This window comes from Suncus etruscus, chromosome 7 (genome assembly GCF_024139225.1).
Source record: "Suncus etruscus isolate mSunEtr1 chromosome 7, mSunEtr1.pri.cur, whole genome shotgun sequence".
Classification (NCBI taxonomy): domain Eukaryota; kingdom Metazoa; phylum Chordata; class Mammalia; order Eulipotyphla; family Soricidae; genus Suncus; species Suncus etruscus.
Window position 1 is genome coordinate 9048333 of NC_064854.1, and position 12336 is coordinate 9060668.

At 62.8% G+C, this 12336-nt stretch overlaps 1 protein-coding gene across 1 annotated transcript; it reads right to left on the reverse strand.

Moving 5' to 3' along the window:
• Window positions 1–1143: 1143 nt before the first annotated feature.
• Window positions 1144–4616, reverse strand: HRH3 (histamine receptor H3). Its single transcript, XM_049777266.1, has 3 exons — window positions 4328–4616; window positions 3501–3667; window positions 1144–2686 (listed from the first exon to the last, which is right to left on the reverse strand). Exons 1-3 carry the CDS (start codon window positions 4599–4601, stop codon window positions 1733–1735), a joined length of 1395 nt encoding a protein of 464 aa, XP_049633223.1. The 5' UTR covers window positions 4602–4616; the 3' UTR covers window positions 1144–1732.
• Window positions 4617–12336: the final 7720 nt, after the last annotated feature.

A 12336-nucleotide genomic window follows, 5' to 3' on the forward strand; every position in this document is an offset into this window, starting at 1 on the left:
AAGTCGCTGCCTCTCTGGAGCGCTTCAGGCCAAGCTGGACATGCGCCCCCAGCCTGGACATGGCCCCCCCGAGCTGCGCCAGGCACACAGTAGGGCTGGTACTGCCGCCCACGGCAGCGCCGGACGCGCCTTCCCTCGCCCCACCCCCGTGCCTGCCCGAGCCAGGAGCGCAGTGCCCAGAGATTGAAGGCAAAATTGCTTGAAAGCCTGAGCTTTTATCCTTCAATTTGTGGTCATTTAGCATGGCCGGGCCGAGGGGCGGCAGGGCTCTGACTGTGCTGTGGGCTCGCGTGCCCACGGGGCGGTACCGGGCTTTGTCCTTCTGCAGTGAGCCTGGGCGGCAGGACAGACACCCAGGCGGGCCGGGATCACGCAGGGCCAGTGGGGCTCCAGCTCACTTGCTGCCAGACCCCAGCCTGGAGCCTCCCACAGCCAGTACCCGGTCCCCCTCCTTTCTGGTTCTGGAAGGAGGGGGGTTCTAGAGAGATTCTGCCTGGCCTTGAGGATCTGGGGGGGGGGGCAAGGAAGGAGTGAGGAGGGAGTGAGGAGCAAGGAAAAGCGCTGGTTGGTACATGGTTCTGAGTATGTGGGTACCCCCACCCCGACCTTGCTTCATGGCTGCAACTCAACCCAACCAGCTGCCCTACGAGACCCAGGACAGGCGAGCCCAGGCAGGAGGGAGACTCCTTGGAAGAAATGGCATCTCTCCCGCCCAGCTGCAAGCTCTGAAGAATAGGTCGGTTCTGCTCCTTTCCAAGTATACTCAGCCCCTGCCAGGGCCAGTATGTGTCCCTGGGTCCCGCCTCCAAGCCCTGTCTGTTCATCCGGCCCCGTGCAACTCGCCCACGGCCCCTGAGCTCAGCACAGCTCAGTCCCTGCAGAGAGAGACCAGAGCCAAGAGGCCCTGAGCAGCTGTGTCTGTCCCCCTCCCCTGGCAGCTGTGACCCCCGCCGTCCATCATCATCTTATTTTCTCCCTCAGGCACCAGGACTTACCCCCCAATAAAGCCCGCTGGAGTCAGCACCAATAAAAAAATACTTTATTGAGGACCAGGCCTGGGGCCTCGCAGGCAGAGCATGCAGGGTGAGGCTGGTGCGCGGATGGAAAGTGGCCCCTGGGGCAGCCCTGCCTATGGGCGCGGGTGGGTGGAGGGCCCAAGCTTTGGGGCGCAGTGCCCACCGGGCCCTGGGGTGGGGGTGGGCAGCGTAGCTGGAGCAGCTCTGCCGGAAGTGCCGTGAGGAAGGAGGGCGTGGGAGCCCCGCACCTGCCAATCTAGCACGAGTTCCGCAGCAATTTTGTCTCTTGATTAAACATCCAGGGAACATCAAGTTCACGGCTGTTTTCTCTCCGTCTTCCCGAAGACACCCAGAATGGAACAGCAGAGCAGTGGCTGGGAGGGCACAGCATGGCTTGGGGTGCGGCCTAGAGAATTCGGGCGGCGCGTGGAGGAAGGCGCTAGGTCCTGGGGTCGAAGCTGGGGACAGGTGCAGCAAAGCCGCAGGCCGGGTGTCGGGGGATGCCAGGGTGCAGAGATGCCAGGGGACAACACGCCAAGCGCTGGCTTTGGGCAAACCCTGTGTAGTGACCGTGGGAAGACACCCCTGGTCATGGCACTGGGGGACGGAGAGGACGTTCCCCTGGACCATCTCTCTCGGGCTGGAGCGAGGACTGGAGGAGTGAGTGGCCTTTTTGCGTCAGCCACCAGGTACCTGGACAGGTCGGCTGGCCGGGCTCACTTCCAGCAGTGCTCCAAGGAGCTGTGTGGCTGTACTTTGAGCTTGTGGGGACAGAGCAACTTGGTGAAGGCGCGGCGGAAGCTGTGGTGGCACAGAGGGTAGAGCACGGGGTTGACGGCCGAGTTGGCCCAGAGCAGCCAGAAGGAGGCCTCGTACCAGTAGTCGGGCACGCAGCGGCCATGGCAGGCCGCGCGGATGATCATGAGGAGCGTGTAGGGCGCCCAGCAGAGCCCGAAGATGCTCACGATGACAGCCAGCGACTTGGCCACCTTCTTGTCCCGAGACAGCCGGAAACGCTGGGTGATGCTTTGAGACACCATCTTCATGCGTTTCTCCAGAGACGCCGAGGAGGCCGAGGGCTTGGAGCCCCGTTTGAGGGAGCGAGGCCGCTCTGCACCCCGTGAGGAGCTACCGGAGCTGGAGGTGGGTGAGGCCACGGCGGCGCTGCCACCCCCCAGGGCTGCCTCCCCCACAGCAGCGGAGTCGGGGCCCGGGCCCCCCTCGCCCACCCCCAGACCGTACTTGTGCAGTGGCACCGTCTCCCCATGCCCCCGTGGCCAGCAGCCCCAGCAACCCCAGCAGCCTGGCACGGCTGGAGGTGGTGGTGGCGTGGATGCCTGGGCCTCCGGTGGCGGCTCGGGGCCTCCTGGCTCGCGGCTGCCGCCGTCCAGACGCACCCGAGTACGCCGCTGGATGTTCAGGTAGATGCTGAGGTTAAAGAAAGTGACGCTGAGGAAGGGCGTGAAGAACTCGAGCGTGGAGGCCGTGATGAGGAAGTACCAGTTGTAGAAGAACTCGGCGTAGCAGTGGCCGTCGGGGATGGAGCTGCGGCCGGACAGGTGCTCCCAGCTGAGGATGGCCGGGCCGTACAGCAGGAAGGCCAGCACCCACACCAGCAGCATCTTCTGCACGGCTCGCCGCGTGTCGCCCTGCTGGGCACGGTAGGACACCTGCACGATAGGACCCTGATCAGCTCCCTGATGGCCCTTCACAGCCCCCAACTCTTCGTGGAACCCCCTTGTTTTTTTGGGAGGGGCAAACACCCAGCAACACTCAGGGGTTACTCCTGGCTCTGTGCTCAGGAATCGCTCCTGGAAGACTCAGGGGACCATATGGGATGTCGGGGATCAAACCCGGGCCAGTCCTGGGTCAGTCGTGCGCAAGGCAAACAACCTACCGCTGTGCTATCTCTCTAGCCCGGACCCCCCACTTTTTTATTTTTTACACCACAGCCAGTGGCGCTGTGGGTCACTGGGTGGACCCCGGCATCAAACCCAGGCTTCCTGCACACCAGGCAAATGTTCCAGAGCACAACCACAGACCCGTCTCCTCACTCTGCAACATCCCCTCACAAGCTCAGTCTGTGGCAGCCCCAGTCTCCCCCAGCTGATGGGACTCAGGGGTGTGAGTCCGCAGGTGTGTGGGGCTAGGGGGGTACAGGTGTGGATCTTTTGTGCACTAGGATGGGCTGAGAGGCCAAAGGAGCCCTTTGGGCTCTGGGCTACGGCCCGTGTCAGGTGATACTCACAGTGAAGGGTGTGTGTGGCCAGGGACAAGGCATGAGTCCTGGGGACACCCATGTGGGTGAGTCCCAGACACGCATGTGCGGGCTAAGAGCTAAAGGCAACAGCCCCCAGCAGCAGAAAGAAGCCAGGGGCTGGGCTGAGAGCAGCGGGTGCCTGGCCTGTCGGCCAGCAGCGCCCAGTGCTTGGGCCCCCAGCCCCGGCTCTGTCCCGCACATGTCCCAGGCATCACATCACGTACTGCTCGGGTGACGGAGAGGAAACGGTCGTAACTGATGAGCACGATGTTGAAGACGGAGGAGGTGCAGAGCAGGTAGTCCACCACCAGCCAGAGTTTGCAGAGGACGCGGCTAAAGGGCCAGCGGCCGGTCAGCACGTAGGGCACATAGAGCGGAATGCAGAAGGCCCCTGCAGGAGGCAGAAACGGGCTGTGGTGAGCGAGCTGCACCTGGGCTGCCTCCCCGGGCCACATCCACTACTGGTCCTGGACGCCTGGCCACTGGTGGTATATGGATAGAGATGGGTCCCTCGGGGGATGGGGGAGGCAGGCTTGGGTTTTCTCTCCCGGGTCCCCACAGCCAAGAAGGAAGAAGGTCGCGCTCCCCATCCCTACCCCGAGATGCACGAGCAGGCCCGCCAGCGGTTGCCTTGGTGCATACACTACTGCTGGGACGAGGGCGCACAAAGCCAGCAGAGCCGGAGCGAGCGAAGGAGCGTCTGGCACAGACGCATCTCCAGACCCAACAGGTGTCTGCGCCCCGCCCCCCCGCGACAGCGACAGCGACAGCCGCGCGTGGACACGTGAGCGCGCTCCCGCGTCCTCCCCACCCCACGGCCCATCCATCCACCCATCCATCCATTTATCCATCCCTTGGGCCAGGCCCTCCTCTCCAATCCCCCTTTCCAGGGCACCCTTCAAGCTCCCTCACCTGCATGCAGCCTTTTCTTATTTTTGTCTGTGGCTCGGTGGGGCGCAGGAGCTCCAAGCCAGCCCCTTCTTCCCCAGGAGGGGGACTGCCACCCCACCCACCCTGACCCCCTGGAGGGAGGGGTCCCCTTCACCCTTACCCACGAGGAAGTCGGAGATGGCCAGGTTGAGCAGAAAGAAGTTGTTCTGCGTGCGGAGGCTCGAGTCGGCCACGAAGGCGAGCATGACCAGCGCGTTGCCCAGCACGGTGGCCACGATGAGCAGCGCCATGAGCGCGGCCAGCACGGCGGTCCAGGCGGCCGAGAAGCCGCGCGCCCCGCCCGCTGCAGCCGCTGCCGCCGCTGCCGCTGCCGCCGCCTCTCCAGCCAGTGCCCCCGACGCGTTGAGCGGCCCGTCGGGCTGGGCACGCTCCATGGTGGTGGTGAGGGGGCTCCGGCTCCGGGGTGCCCACCTGCAGCCGGGCAGCCGGGCGTGAGTGTGCGGGGGTCCCGGGGGGCGCGCGGGGCATGGTCCCCCCACCCCAGGGGCCGGAGTCCGCGCTGCGCCCAGGGCGCACGGGGCCCGCGCGCGCGCGGGTTGGAGAGCCGTGCGCCCCGAGCCGAGCCGAGCCGAGCGCTGGCAGCGCGCAACCGAGTGCGCCCCGCGCCCAGCCCCGCGCGGCCCAGCTCCGGGGCCCCGCCAGCGCCCCCGGATTGGCTGCCACCCGCGCCCCGCCTGCGCCCCGCCCCACGGCAGCACCACGGACAGCGCCGCGTGCCCGCCTGCCAGCCCGGCCCGGCCCGGTGCCACCCCGCCACCCCGCCTCACATGGAGAGCTCGCTCCGGGTTGGGGCTGGGGTTGGGCTGCTGACCCTGCTAGGCCCGTCCTGCAGAGCTTGGGGGGCTCCTGGGATTGGGGGCTGCCATAGAGAGGATGGGTCCGAATGGGGGAGAACCCCAACTCGCCTGCTCCAGGCTCAGCCAAGTGTCCTACCAGACCCTCCTGCAAGCCGCCTGGGAGTGAAGTGGAATGGAATGGAAGGGGAGGCTCAGCACCCCACCCCAGGAGAAAGGACTGCAAGGTGTGTGGGGGGTCTCCACTCCACCACCGCTGGGTTTTTGGGGGGCCCAGGTGAAGCCAGACCCACCCCACCCCATTTCACCAGACCCCACCACCCCGATCCTGCCCTGCCTGCCCGCAGCCTGGGAGTGGAGTGGAAAGGGAGGCTCAGCCCCCCCCCCACCCCAGAAGAAAGGACTGCAAAGTGGAGGGGGTCCCCACTCCACCACCGCAGGGTTTTGGGGGGTTCAGGGTGAAGCCAGACCCCACCCCACCCCACCCCATTCCATGCACAGGTCAGCCCCAGCGGGAGTCTAGTTCCCTCCCCGAGGGCAGCGCCGCGCAGCGCGCACCGGGCACCGGGCAGGGCACCTGCCAGGCACAGACAGATGCGGAGTTACATAAGGGAACGCAGAAGCAAGCGGCAGACACAGCCCGCAGCAGCTCAGGCGACCTGGGGCTGAGGGAACTGGCAGCTGCTGCCACCAGACACTAGGACCTGGGTCACCAACTCCCCTCCCCGGACGGGACAGGGACACACGGGACGCCACCCCGCCCGGGGTTAGGTGGCACACAGGTCACCAAAGGGTGAGGAGCGGGGCTGGCCGGCTGGGCAAGCATCTGCTCCCCCACCGGGAGGGGGAAGAAGTGGGGAGGGAGGACAGAGTGCTCCCCTCCCTCCCCCCACGCCCAGCGGCACAGCCCCAGGGTCAAGGATAGACTTAGCCGCAGACACTTGGGGAGACAGACAGACAGACACGCCTGCCCGCGCACAGACACACAGACACCCACGGAGCGTCAGGCAGAGGACCTACAGCGGTGGCGGCTCTTCCACAGGCAGCAGACAGCAGGCAGAAAGAGGGGAGCGTTGCCCAAGGGAACCGCGCCTGCAGCGGCTGAGCCAGGCGTGCATGGCAGGACGCGCGCTGGGCACAGACCTGGATCAGGACAGATCCGGGAGCATCATGGGTGGATGGGGCATGGGGACCCGGGACCAAGACTGGGATAGGGCAAGGACAGGGGTGGGGAGGTCCTGAGCTACGGCAGACCCCAGCAAATAGGCAGAGAGCGAGCGACTTCTACAGCCAGGCACTCCCCTCCCCCCCCAGAGGTGCTCCGGAAACTTTGGGGGAGTAAGGGGGTATCTCCCCGAGGCTATAGGCCTGCATTCAGCTGCTCCATCTCTATTCTGAGGCTCCCTGCAGTCTGCACCAGGAGGGGCCCAATGTGTGCCTGACTGTTAATTCATTCCTCCCCCAGCCCTCCAGCCCCCACCCCTTGTCCTCCAACTCGGGCCAAGTCTCCTGAGTCTGTCCCCATAGGCCCAATCCTGCAGCTCCTTGGCAAGTGGATGTCAGCAGGGCCATGGCTCCAGCCCCCACCCAGGTAGTGCTTTGGGGGGAGTCTGCCCTGGGTGGAGCTGGGGGGAGACAGCACCATAGGTTCCATCACTCTGATTAGGGGAAGCTTCAATCCTGGATTGCAAGGGCCACACTCTCCTCCTCATAGTGCAGTCGCCCTGGGGGACACTGCAGGGCCACACCCGAGTGCCCAGGGGCTGTCAGTTCTGGGGCTCTTGGGGAGGTGAACTAAGTTTAGACAGGTGGGGTGACCGACCACTGCCACTGTGTTCTACCCTCAACGCCCCAGAAGGGCCGGTTTGCTCTTGACCTTGGCCAAGGGGACTGGGACCTCATTCGCATCTTCAAGCTGGAGGGAGCACTTCACAGGCGGGAACACTTTACTGCTGGAAGCATTATATTGAGCGGGGAGCACTCTGCTGGTGGGAGCACTGATGATGGGGACACTATCACAAGTGTGAAGCAGGGGTCACTATTTCAAGGAGGGAGCACCGTCTGTCACATGGGAGCATTATGTCAGTGAGAACAGAATGACCCTGGTGGGGGCCTCCTCAGCTCTGTCTGCTCCATCAGGCCTAAAGGCAGGAGCATTCCGGAATCTACTGCACCAGAGCCTAATGTCCTCCTGGGCTTTCTTCAACTTCCTGGGTTCTTCCATGCGAGGTGCAAAAGGCGGGACCCCAGGGTGAACACCCCAAGCAGTGTCTCTGGAAACTATGTCAAGAGTAGCAGGACCCCAGAGACCCAAGCCAGCTCTGGAAGGACCCCTGGAGGGGAGGGAAAACAGTTGGTCCCCAGAACTGGCCATGTCCCAAGGGGCTGACCACCTCCCACCCCCAAAACACACTGGCAGAAACCAGTGTGGGAGGCTCGCCCCCTGGTGGCCGGCAATGGCGCTGCATGTCCCTCCCACCCCACCAGGCCCAGCAGGCTTCTAGGCTGGACCAGACATGGGAGGCCTCATTTTAAGGGTGTAGATTCGCCCTGGCCACCAGGGTGGCCTCCCATGAAGGACCCCTGAAGGCCAGTCTTGGGGGAACCAGTGAGGGGTGCAGGAGCTCTGATGGGGGAGCCTGACATGGAGCTGCCCTAAGACAGATGGGGACAGGGGCCGTCTCCCCCAGCATGAGATGCTGTCCCCGACCCCAGGGCAGGAGAGCAGGCCCTCAGCTGCCCTCCCAGTGCCAACAGACCCATGCCCACTGCTCAACACTGGCCTGAGGACTCTGGGAGGACCGAGGTGCTGCAAGATTCCCTGAGTGAGCACAGCCAGGAGCCCTCACTTTCCCCCACCCCCATCCCGGATGCAGCTCATGAATATGGCAGGCGGCCCTTTCCTTTTTTGTTCCCCGTCAGAGCCAGCCCCGGGTCTGTCCTGATGAGCTCCTGGCTGGTGAGATCAGAGGCTCTCGAGGGATCAAAGCCAAACAGAGCTCCCTCGGGGAGGGGCTGGTGGGGGCCCGGGGCCCAGGTGGCAGGCGGGAGAACAGGCACCCGCAATAGGAGTCTATTGTGACCCTTGGGCTGCCCAGCACTGGAACAGACTTCAGATGTGGAAGATGCTCTCCTCAGCTCGGGCTGGGGAGTCCTGTGGTGGGAGGGTAAGGGGTGGGTTTCAGGCATGGCCGCATCCAGCTCAGTTGTCACTGCTCCCTGTTCCCTGCTCCTTTCATTCCCAGCAGGAATGAACCCAAAATCTCTGCCACAGCTTTAGGCTGCTGCTTGCCTTCTTGTCCATCCCTGAGGAGGAGGAGGAGGGTGCCCACCAGAAGCTCAGAAGCGGTGCCAACATCCTGCTGGACGCTGGTCCCACTGGGTGCCTGAATTGGCAACAGGGCCCACATTCCCTGAATACTGCCTAGGAGGATGCAGGTGGGGACGGGCATTGTCCCCAGCATCGCCACTGTCGTGTGGGAGTCCTTGGTTCTGTCCTGCAGGACACTTGGCCTGCAGACTCTGCTTTTTCCTGGCCTCCGCCTCCCTCTGGCCTAGGCGAAAGGTGCGGAGTGAGCAGGAACAAGAGTCCGGGTGCAAATACCCTGGCACAGCAGGCGCCTAAGCCCACATAGCTTCGGGGCCTGACCTACAAATACCAGCGAGGTGCCTGGCAGGGACAGGGCAGGAATGCGGCAGGGCAGCTGCAGGAACACCAGGCCTGGGCGAGTGAGTGATGGGAAGGGGGTCCCCAGGCACAAATAGGGTTTGCAGCTCTGGTGAGGCTGGAGCTTGTCCTCTGTCTTCTGCCTCTGGTCCATCATGTCCTTGTCCCTCACATCCAACAAAGGACTCCTCCCCCACCCACCCCCCCGAGATGGGGTAGCCAGGCCGCCACTGGCCCCACAAAGCCCAGGTTCACTTGGTCTGCTCAGAGACAACTGCCCTGGAGCTCTGCTCTCTCTCAGGGTTTTCTGCTCTACTCTCCATCCTTGCAGCTTCCTCTGCTGCTCTGGGGGTGAGTGTAGAGGTTCCCAGCCCCACACAATGCTTCGGGGACCCCCCAGGACCGGATCTGAGAGTCGAAGCCTGTGAGTTCAAGACCAGCTGCCTTTTCCTAGGGCTGATGCCGCCCACACCCCGCCCGCTGCCAGACTCAGCTCCCAGCTCACGGGGTTACCCCGGGTCTCCCCGACCTTGTTCTCAGAGCTGTGGCCCAGAGCCTGCTCAGCACGTGAGCACACTGAGCTGTGGGTGATGGGGGGGGGGAGTGTCAGTGTATGAGTGCGTCTGCATGTGTGTTACATGGCGAGTGCAGGTACAGACACACGTGTGCATGCTAGCCTGTGGTGGATATATGTACATGTATGTTAGCATTTGAGTGTGTGGGAGTGTGTGTGTCTGTGTGTGTGCACCAGGCGTGGACACCTGGCTTCATTTACTCCTCAGCCTCAACACAGGACTGAGGTGATGGGTCCAATTACAGACCCCCCCGAGTCCCGAAGGAGTGGTATGTTTTCAGGGGATGTCAGTCATTGTGCAGACATGTGATGTGTGTGTGTGTGTGTGTGTGTGTCTGCCTGTGTGTCTGGTGATTCATAGGAAAGTGTCTGTACATGTCTGTATGTCTGTGTCTGTGTGTATGTTTTTGTGTCTGTGTCTGGTGAGTCACAGGGAGGCATCTGTATGTCTGTGTGTATGTGTGTGTGTGCCTGTGTCTCTTTGTACCTGTCTGTGTGTGTGTGTGTGTGTGTGTGTCTGGGGTCGGCTCAAGCAGGAGTTGGGGTCCTGAGCCGTGTGCCCTCCTCCCCCCACTAAGGATAAGTCAACAGTTCCCACTCTCTCTCGGTTCCTTCCTCAGGTCTGGGCAGGCCCTCCCCACACTCATCACACACATTCAGCAATGTCGGGGAGACCCAGCTCAGGGAGAAAAGGGGCCTGGCTCACTATAAGTCAAATGTCACTGCCGGGCCAGTACCAGACAAAGGACAAGCACATCAGTGCAACCGCTAGGTGTACCTTCAGGGATAGATCCTAAGGGAGACCTGGCTCCCTCGTGGGCAGGGCTACTGTCTTTCCTCTATCCTACATGTGGTGGCTGGAGCCACAGCAGCTACTATGGGCTGTGAAGGGCTGAGGCCAGTGCCCATTGGGAAAAGGGTCAGGCGGGAGTGATATGTGGGAGCCCAGTTCCGTAAGACCCTGAGGCCTGATCACAGGCAGCTGGGCCTGAGAAGCATCTTTCTCCATAGTTGGAGCCTCTGCCCTGCAGTGAGTCTCGCAGTCTCCCCACAACACCTAAAGGGCACACAGAAACTCCCAGCAGGTGGGCACGCTCGTGGTCCTCAGACACCCCCAGGCCCTGATCCCTGGGCCTGCCACAGCCCCTCTGGACCACAGGATGTGGGGGGGGGCTCCGACCCCCTTCTTTCTTGCTGGGTCTGCTGGCTATGTCAGCCGGGGCACAGAGACAGAGGTGGGGTGAGTGGGGGACCCGGAAAGGAGCCAGGCAGCGGTGCAAGTCTCGAGCGGGCTCCATGTCTTTCCTTTTGGCAGAATTCAGCAGGTCCAGATTGTTCAGGTCCCAAAGCCATGGAAAAAAGCAGAAAAAGCCCTTTGCCGCTGCTATTGATAACTCGTCTTCTTCACGTGGGGTTCAAACTAAAAATACTCTCCTCCGACGACAGACAGGAGCGAGCTGTCACGTTGCAGGAGCACTTTGGAGAGTTGCATGGGGAGGCTCCATGGCCACGTGATGGGCTGGCCGCCCTCTGGCCACCCCACTTCTGGCCGAGGGAATGAGGGAGCAGGGAATGTTCTCCCGCATTCCACAGAAGGGAGTGGGGAGCGTTCAGGGCAGGGCGGGCTGGGGGAGAGATGCCATCCTGGCTTCAGTTCCGGCCCTGCCCGGACCCAGGGCACACGGGGAAGCGGGGTTCCTGCGGTAAGTGGACCCTGTGAGGTGCTGGAATTCGTGTCGGGCCCCCGCATGAGGGGGTGACAGTCTGTCCTGCCTCCCGGAAATGCAGGGACATGAGGCCTTGCCCCAGGTGTCTCCCGTGGGGCAGCTCTGGCCATGAGCCCACTGCAGCTGTGGGGTACTGAGGCCACCTGCCATGGTCAGGGACCTGGAGTGGTAGGATGCTGGGAAGTGGGTGGCCTGGCAAGGACTGGGGGCAGAGCCCCCCAAGGCCATGTCCTCTACTCTCCTAGGTCCTGTACCCTTAGCCAAGGTAATGCTCAGCTGACTTCCTGTCAGGTAGGCTTGGCCTGGGACCTACAAGGCTGAGGGGAGGACAAGACCAATGGTTGTCATGTCCCTCATCCCTACAAGGCTCCTGAGAGCCCTCAGGGGCTGCCCACAAGGGCAAGAAGGACAGGGAGGGCTGGGGGGCATGGCCACCTCTGTTCACAGGATGGGGAGCAGAAGCTTGAACCCACTCCCCAACCTTGGTTGGTTTCTGTGTAGAATCCCCCCCCCCCAAGCTGTTCCTCAGGCCACCTCCTTAGGGTGGGCCTCACTAAACGTCCAGGGGTGGGTGGCAGGAGAGTCGATGAAGTGCTAGAGGGAGGGCTGTGAGGACCCCTCGGCTCTGGCCCAGCGTCTCCTGGCAACCGGCAGACTGTGGGGTCCTGTTGGGGAGGGGGCTGCGGCCGGCCCACCCTCCCTCCAGCCTTCTGGAACCGGCTTCACCCGTCTCCATGGCAACGCCTTTGTCTCCTTGTCCTGCCTCCCTCCCTCCCGGGCTCCCCTCAAGAGGAGCTGGAGGCTCCTTCCCTGCAAGCTTGTTAGTCCCCACAATGGCCGAGATGAGATTCCCTACTTGACAGGGACACCTGACCCCAATGCCGCCCGTCTCCCCCAACTCTGTTCATGAGATGTCATGAACAGGGTCGTTGGGCAAACCTAGATAGACTTCAAGGCTTTCATGGCTCCTTTAGGGATGAAGAAAAATGGGGGCCAGGGGTGACTTGCTTGCCTTGCCCGTGGCTGAGCCATGTTTGCACACCAACCCCATACACAGGTCCCTGATCAATGCCAGGAGTGACCTGAAGCACAGAGCCAGGAGCAGTCCCTGACCAACTCTGGGTGTGCTCCCCTAAAAACAGCCACATTTCTTTTTTTTTTTTTTTTTTTGTGGTTTTTGGGTCACACCCGGCAGTGCTCAGGGGTTATTCCTGGCTCCAGGCTCAGAAATTGCTCCTGGCAGGCACAGGGGACCATATGGGATGCCGGGATTCGAACCGATGACCTCCTGCATGAAAGGCAAACGCCTTACCTCCATGCTATCTCTCCGGCCCCAAAACAGCCACA

Coding starts and splice junctions, on each gene's coding strand:
- HRH3 (XM_049777266.1), bottom strand. CDS start 4,601: ATGGAGCGTGCCCAGCCCGACGGGCCGCTCAACGCGTCGGGGGCACTG. Junction 3,668..4,327: donor CATCTCCGACTTCCTCGTGG/GTAAGGGTGAAG, acceptor TGCCTCCTGCAG/GGGCCTTCTGCATTCCGCTC. Junction 2,687..3,500: donor TCCTCTCCGTCACCCGAGCA/GTACGTGATGTG, acceptor CCTATCGTGCAG/GTGTCCTACCGTGCCCAGCA.